At 38.7% G+C, this 8,688-nt stretch overlaps 1 protein-coding gene across 2 annotated transcripts in view; it reads left to right on the forward strand.

Moving 5' to 3' along the window:
- Positions 1 to 7,750, forward strand: part of LOC143279946 (uncharacterized) — a 29,936-nt gene extending 22,186 nt beyond the window's left edge. For both annotated transcript variants that reach the window (XM_076584302.1, XM_076584303.1), the window contains exon 18: positions 1,439 to 7,750. In XM_076584302.1, coding sequence (XP_076440417.1) covers positions 1,439 to 1,630 — 192 coding nt within the window. In that variant the 3' untranslated portion in view covers positions 1,631 to 7,750. The remainder of the gene's footprint in view (positions 1 to 1,438) is intronic.
- The last annotated feature ends 938 nt before the right edge of the window (positions 7,751 to 8,688 follow it).

Consider the following 8,688-nt stretch of genomic DNA (forward strand, 5'->3'; position numbering starts at 1 on the left):
ATACACGTGAAGGGGGTTTCAAGTTTCAAGTTTTAATTATCCTTTCACTCCTATTGGAGTATGGAGGATTACTGCAAAATAAACGTTTCATGCCCAGAACAAACATTTCCAAATACACAAAAATGTCACATAAAAGTTGAGAAAACACAAATGTCTTTTAATTCCAGAAATATAACTAGGCAACATTTGCAAATCTAATCATCTTACTTACAGCTGAAATGACTTTCTTGCCTCCTTTGAGCATATTACAAAAATTAAAAACTGATTTTGGAGACAAATATTTTTTAGGAACATATCTATTTCAAAACTGATCATAATTTGGACATTCCATTATAAAATGAAACTCATCACCAATCACAGACATGTTACAAACCTTACAAAGCCATAACTCTCATGGTATGCCTTTGTGTCTCCCTGTTTCTATTCCCAGCTTATGATTATTACTTCGAAATCTGAAGAAGCTGATAACGTAGTTATCAGGCATTTGACTTGTATATTTTTCTCAGGCACTAGCAGGTCTACACATACGTTGACCTGGGAGATGGGAAAAATCTCTTCCCTTTACCCATCAGGCACTGTGTCTGGGATTCAAATGTGGGACCACAGATTGAAAGTCCAGTACTTTGCCTGCTTGGCTGTTGTGCCTGTCTGCTTCAGTACTCTGTCATGGAGCCTTTGGCACACCTTCTTCATTTGTCCATTGTACTTTTTTTGAAAATCTACAAAATAATTCTGCAGTGAGGTCTGGAAAATTGAAAGAACCTAGTTGTTCACTTTCTGGGGGTGGGGAAAGAACAACAAACAAACAAACAAAAAAAACCCAAGAGAGGCAAGGCCTTCAAGACTCACTTGTGATACACTTAAAAAAAAATCCAAGCTTTTTATGTATTGAGTATAATTTCAAAATGTAATGTTTAAGATGAGAAAGATCAGTTTAAAGCAAATTAAGTCCCCTAGCATTAATTACAGAGTAATTTCCCTTTTTTTACTCTCTGCACCAAAACGTTTGCAAAATAAATAAAACTCCCTTGCTTAGCAAAAGAAGTTCCTGTTTGAACAAAAAATGATAATAATGACTGCTCTTGTTGTTGGGTCAAAATATCAGATCAAAGTGCCAAGTTTAGAGAATACAAAAAATATAAATATAACAGTAAATGCAGTTTGCATATAATTAGGCTTCATTTTTTATTTTTTTGTGCCCATCCCAGAGGTGCAATATTGTTTTAAACAAGATGACTGGAAAGAACTGAATTTTTCCTATTTTTATGCCTAATTTGGTGTCAACTGACAAAGTATTTACAGAGAAAATGTCAATGTTAAAGTTTACCACGGACACACAGACACAGACAAATACACACACAGACAACCGAACAGCGGGTTAAAACATAGACTCACTTTGTTTACACAAGTGAGTCAAAAATGACAATGTATGTTCCAGTATGAGCAAGATGTAGACGATTTCCTGCGGCGGACGACCTTTGGGGTGAGCAAGTACCGAGAGCGTGAGCGACGTGACCGGGACCGTGATCATGATCGTGACAGAGAACACAGAGAGCGGGATCGTGACCGGGACAGGGACAGGGACCGAGACTATGACAGGGACCGTCATCGACATCGTGATCGTCGTTGATGGGCTGTTGTCAGCGTTTGTGGATGTTGTTGATGAGTCTCAGTGTATGAAGGGAATCGTTTTGGTTTGGTTTGGGCTTTTTTTTATTTTTATTTTATTTTTTTAAATATATATATATATATTTGTTTTTTACATATTTTTTTTAGAAACTTCAGTCTCTTGTTGTCAGTATGTTGTTCCATCAACCATTGCGGGCCAAGTGTTGGAGAAGATGGTCAAAGAGTGTGGGAGAAAGTGTGATCATGGCTGACTTGGTGTGAGGTTGAATGTCAGAAGAAAAGTTGCCTTTGCATATGTGTTGATTTCTGTTGTTGTTTGTTTTGGTTTTTTTGTTTAAATTTTTGTTTGGAGGGATGGGGAGCATTTTTATTGTTATTTTTTATTGTTAACATCTCTGCCATGTTCATTTGTACAGTTATTTGAGAGTACATGAGTTGAAAGATTACAGTTGTTGCCCTCACTTTTTTTGTTTTGTTTTATAGATACTTTGTTTCGCAGCACACAGATTATGATAATGGATGCATGCATGACATACACACTAACTTCCGCACATTTTATGAATGCGCACACACTGTTACATTTTGATCATTGCAGTCATGGGGCAGAGTGGAACAAATCTTATAAGTTGTGATGATGTCTGCTTAGGTGAAAATTTATGATTTAAGTCTCCAAAGAATGGGGAGGTGGACCCAAATCTTGTGTGTATGCGTTCACTTTGGGCATTGTTTGTGTGCACATTGCCAGATTTGGGCATTAGATCCAGAATATTTGATGCATCAAAGATTATAGAAACGGATTAAAATGAACTGTTGTGTGTTTGTGTTTTCTGTTGAGAATTTGACAGGCAAAAAATACAATTAGCACCAGCCCCTGTGGCAAAGTGGTTAGAGTTGCGGACTGACGGCTGGGAGGACGCGGGTTCAAATTCCAGTGGAGGTGGGATTTTTGGCCCACGGCCGGCTCCTGCCCAGAGTTGAGTGTACTGTGGGTTTGAATGGGGAGACTGGGACCACACAGTTGAGTGTCATCCACTTCAAGGATGCGTCTCTGGGTGTGTTGCTCAGTTTAGCTGACCAACACTGCAGGTGTCTGTATCTCTTGGGCCTGGTTAACACCGGGATATCATTATGACAGTACAGCCTTGTCACGCAGTCCCGAACCAAAATGGACCTCCATAGCAAAATCGTCATCGTCATCCTCCTCTTCCTTCATCATCATCAATATAAACAAAACAGTCTCAAAGTCTGTGGCCTTTCATGCCCTGCTCTCATGGTGACCTCAGTTTCGATACCCCTCCAACTTCCATGCTTGGGGTGAGTCCAGTCAGTGTCTTCAGTGTCGGCAGATTCATGGGGGGCTGTTGTTTGAGGGACATGGTGGCGGGACATGGCGGCGGTCTCCACTCTGGGAGGGACGCACGCTCAGTCTGGCTTTGTGACTAAGCCATTGTCGTTAGTAGTGGGCTTTGTAGGTGGTGTCCAAAGTATGTTAGAACAGACACCACTGAACACCGCCGAAGTAACTCAGCAGCAGTGCAGGGTCTCCTCTAGTGTGTGGCCTCCTGGTGACCTAACATCGATGGTTCCCTGGAGACTGCCGACACTGCAACTGTATCGGACGAGCCCGAATGTGGCAGTGTATCGGGGAATCTAAATGAGCGGCGTGGAAGTAATGTGAACTGAAACGGTGCAAATGATGGGCAGCAAAAAAAAAAAAAAAAAGTACAATTAGCTATAGTTAACACAGTTACTGACATGCACTGCCAAATTTTGTGCATTTACAAGGGAATTGCAGACAGTTGAACAATAACGCTGAAAATATTTTGTATTTAGGTTCTCGCAGAATAATTTATCACTTCAAATTTGAGCCCTTTTTGTTTGTTTGTATTCATCACATATTCCACATCTCATTCCTGCAAGCCAAATTGTGTGAGAGAGCAAGAGAGAGTGTGTGTGTGTTTAGAAATAAGTTTTGGATCATTCATAACAATTGTGGTACATGTTAACTTTGAACTCCATGAAGCTAAATGCATTCATATTTCATAATCTTGCATTTATGTGACCCAGACTGGGTCATAATTTCACAGACAATCATGAATCATGACAAATGTTTAGATGAATACACATACCAATCACATACATGTATATATGGCTATCGTAGTACACACAAAGACCTGTATGCATAGTATTATGTCTATATAACAGACAAAATTGAATCGTTCTGTTTTTGACTGTTCATTAAAATGTTGAAATATAATGTTCAAGTTACTCTCTCTCAACACATAAACGCCTTACCTATCACAGCGGAAACTCTTAGGTCTGGTTTAGGAGAGAGTGTGCATGGTGAACATTAACCCCTAGGCTGCCTATATGACGAGATAACTCGTCATGGCAAGTATGTACGCTTCGCTGCCACAATGACGAGATACCTCGTCATCGAAATATCTTCCTGCTTTGCATTCAGTTGATAAAAATGCTGGTAGCTTTAGCTGGGGGGATCTTTCTAGATTCTATTCATAGCTAGAAACACCATCAACGTCATGAGGCAGCCCTTTATTTGAACGCTTTGGTTGGGTTACTGGCTGCAGTGTTTGCCTGGCTCCTCTCCTCGCTTGCCCAACAAAATGTCGGACTGATGCCATGCTCAAGACATGCAATTATGGCAGACTAAGTCACCCAAGATTGCTTTCTTAAGCTGACACTCAGAAAGAATTGAAGTGTAAATTCGAAGGAGAAGGCAGTGATGAACATTTATAGGACGATTTGATAGAAAATAAAGGGAGTAATCAAGAGAGTGGCCAAGATACGACTATCAGTGAGTGATGCTGGCTGTACAGCTGTAGCAGACGACATACTGACTGAATTATTAGCAGGACACAGTGTGAGCGATTTTCTTGGCACTCGGCCAACACGGTCTGATGAGAACTGGATCATGTGACCGTGTGAGAGGGGTGATGAGGCGGGTAGAGACTGAGGGGGCGTGGCCTCACATCCATATTATCACTTGGAGAAGTCACAATGCATTGTGTATCTATCTCTTTTTCATTTAAAATTTTTTTTATTGTGGTTGTTCTAGTATGATTTTGTGTGTGCAGATATCCATTTGTCCAGAAAATATATTTCAGTGCAAATTACGTGACTAATGTTTGTAATGAGCAAGTTGAAAACGTGACAAGAAACAAAACACTGATTTCAAAACTACAGCATGTCACTAAAAATATATAAAATGGGAAAATATCATGTGTTTTGTATTCTTTATTCATTTACCTTTCAGAAAATGTATACTTTTATGGGTCTTTCTCCAATAACAAAGAGCACAGAATTTTTTGAAAATTTGTACCCGTTTTTTCACCATGTTGGCTGAGTGCCAAGAAAAAGCGCTGGCAAATAGATTTCACTTCAGTCTTATTTTCCTGGCAGCGAAAGGGGTAATGATGCAGTAGACATGAGCAGGAAAATGTTGTATGCATGCCTGTGCTTTTATCATCTTGCTGCTTTTGTGTCTTAGCATGAAGGAAAATGAAAGTGTTGTGGTAACTGTGTGTGTGTGTTCGTGCATGTGAATTTGTTTGTTTGCTTGTCAGTTTGTTTTGATTTAATGTATCAAATCAGAAACATTCAAAATCTGGAGATGTTTCTTTTTTTTTTTAAATCAAAAACAAATTTAACAGGTTTCATGCATACACACCAATGTGAAAAAGACATTTGTTTTGAGGGTTACGAGTGCGGCTGGAATTTTTTTTTTTTTTCAAAAAGTATTTTTCTGCATTTTGTTGCTAGCTGCACTGCTGACTTAAGAACTGATTTGTTTTGTTTTTCAAAACTCAAATTGGACTGAGTGCTCTTTCAGAAATGACCTGAAATTGAAGAAATGGGAAGCATCATCTGTGCGAGAAATTTTCTTGCTTGGACGAGCTGCTGTAGAATGCACCTTTGCAAAAGATGGGAAAGATTAACATCTGGCTATTCAGTACTGTAATTTTTGGCCCAAGTTGGGGATGTATCAATGATGCGAAAATAGAGAAACCAGAAAAGTGAACTGATCGCCTTTACATCTTTTCAGATATACAAAGTAAGATGGTGGTTGGGACAGGCAGCAGAGCTAGCAGACTGGATTCTGATTTTAACAACTCAGTGCACTTTGTCTTGACAAGAGTAAAAAATTTGGCTGAAGGCTGCAGAATTATAGAAATTGTACCAGCTGAGGAAAAAGCGGGTAACAGAGCTCATGAACAAGGAAACTGTGCAAGCAGATGAAAACATTTTGGATTCTGAACCAGTTTTTTTTTTATTTTACAAAAACGACATCACTACTCAGAAAACAGTATCTGTGGTGAACAGAACTGTTCTCCACTAAGCAACATGGAAGACTGACTTTTGAATGATTTTCAGCAGATAAGGCTGATGTGCGTCTTGTTCGTGTTAGAGATAACTTTTAATTAAATTCAAGGCATGCACCTTGCACTGAATCATCATATTGACTGGAAATTATGGTACAACTTGTGGGAAGAAAGTTCTCTTTCAAGTACACAGGGTGCAAATATGCAGTGAAAGTAAGATAATCTAGAATTTACTCCCAGGACTGCAGTAGAATTGTTTTTAAAAAGAAAATGAATAGAAAAGAAATGATATCACACAAATTGTGGGCTTGCAGAATGTCAGTTTACTGTTTTCTTTTCATTTTTTTAATAGTTCAGTCAGTTTTTCAAATAAACACCAGTGGGACATAGTGTGCATGGAAGTATCTGCCAGCAAAGCTCCTCAGTTGTTTAAACTGGAGCCCCCAGCCTTTACCATCAGCAACAGGATGAAGTTTTTACTCTTCCCTGTGAAGACCTGTAGACAGCACTGGGGCTTTTAAAACGATTTTAAATAATACTTCAGTTCAAGAAAAGATGTTTTCTGACTGCCAAATTTTGTAAAATAAAATCCTGCAGTTGCACTTTCCTGACTGCCGAATTTGTAACTTTCCAGATTTTGCTGTAGTTCGGCATATGGAGTCATCACAGTCTATAGCTTCTGAGAATTTTACACAACAGACTGCAGTTTTCCCCCCTTTTTCCCCTCTTTCCAGCAGTTCAGGTTTTTACTTTTAAGAAACTGGTGTTGTTTAGTATTACATGATAAATGATCATATCTTGCTTCATCTACCTTTTTTAAGGGAAAAAATAGAAAAAGAAAATACTCACTGGTCTCCCGCGCACATGCTTCTGCCAGAGATAGTGGCTAACTAAGCAACACAGTGTTAAATATAAAACAGCCTAGACTTTTTGTTTGGGAGGGGGGAGGGATGGAAAGTGAAAAGCTCTGCTTATGATAAGAAATTAATTAAATAGTAACAGAAAAATAGGAAAACCTGGTTTCTTCTATCACTTTTGTGTTGTGTGTCTCTCTTCTGTCCCCCACTGCCCCTTCCACTCCCTCCTTTTAAATGGAAGTCTTTCTCTCTCCTCTCTGTCTGTCTGTCTGTCTCTCTCTGTGTTTTGTTTTGTTTTGAGTGATAGGGATGGCAGAGACAACTTTGCACTCTCCTGATATGGCCCTGTGTGGCTGGCTGGACTATGAGCAACAAGAGCAAGAACACAAACTTTGTACTCAGATGCTGTCATATTTCTGCTGAGCCTTTTCAGATTTGTTTGTGATTGAGTATTTCTAAGTGGTGGGCTTATTATTCAGAAATTTAACATTGTTTCCTTCTGCTTTTAGAAAGGATTGAAATGTGTTGCTGCTGCTTCCCCCACCCCCAGTCTGCTTGTATGTGTCATTTAACATCTCACTTTTTTTTCATTTTTATATGTTGGGCAATATCTTCATGTTACAAGATGATGGGCATGTGTATGCTGATATGAACTAGCGGATGTGAGTGGTTATAAAAGACAAAATTATGAGATGTGTAAGATCAAAAACAGCTTTAAAGGCATTGTTCACATTTTGTTTTTGAGAACGACAGAGAACCATTCTCTCCTTTCTGACCCTTCCCCCATCCCCATCTCTCTGTTTTCATGTTTGCTTTTAATTTTTTCAGTTGCATTTGTTGCGATGAGAGAATCGGTGAGTTACTTTTTTTTTTTTTTTTTTTTGATGGAAGAAATAAATTGTACATATTGATGGTTCAAAACAGTACAGTTGTTTGTTTGAATGTGCTGTTTTTTTCTTCTCAGTTCATCTCGGTCTTGTACTTTGTCACATATCCTTTCACACTCTTTTCCTTTCTTTGGCAAACGTTCCACAGGCACACGTGATCATATTTAGATACACACAGAGATGAAATCAACTCACATACTTCACTGATTTGTCATTTATTGGAAATAATATTCAATCATGTATACAAACAAAAGTTTGAGGAATTGAATACTTTGTGTTTGCAAAATTTCTCAGCTCTAAAACAATCATTTGGAAAAGTGATTGAAAAAGCTCTGTAAATAGAGCTCATTCCTTGTAATTTTTAAACTGTGATTTGTTCATTGACTGATGTGGACAGAATGAGAATGTGATTCTGTAGAGAGATGATGGCTTCTTCCTTCTTTGGATTCTGTGTGTGTGTGTGTGAATGAGATAGTCACATCAGCAGTAGCAAAGTTTACTTTGTATCAGTAACAACACACGAATTCCTTAGCAGTAATATGAAAATAGCTTAAAGAAAAACAAGATTATCCACATAACAAGAGAAATTATTCATTTTTTGCCAGCGACGCACATTATCAATGATAAAAAATAATTGCAGACTGTATGTGATGCCTCCAAACATACATATCAAGAAACCATATCGGCTGGATTTAACTGGGTGGGGGCCATTTCTGACGAATATTTTCAGCTCTGCAAGTGATATCTGTATATTAAGGGGTCTGAAAAAAGGAACAACAACGTGCTTTCTAAACTCGAGGTTATTTCCCTTGAACCACTGTTCGAGCATTCTTTCTGTCTGCACGGTCGTCTGCAATAATGTTAGTTCCTTTGACTGACCCTCTCTCTCTCTCGTTCTCTCTCTCTCTCTCTCTCTCTCTCTCTCTCTCACAAAGGTCCTCACGTTCGAACATGTTTCACAACATCAAAAACTGC

This window comes from Babylonia areolata, chromosome 3, assembly GCF_041734735.1.
Source record: "Babylonia areolata isolate BAREFJ2019XMU chromosome 3, ASM4173473v1, whole genome shotgun sequence".
Classification (NCBI taxonomy): domain Eukaryota; kingdom Metazoa; phylum Mollusca; class Gastropoda; order Neogastropoda; family Buccinidae; genus Babylonia; species Babylonia areolata.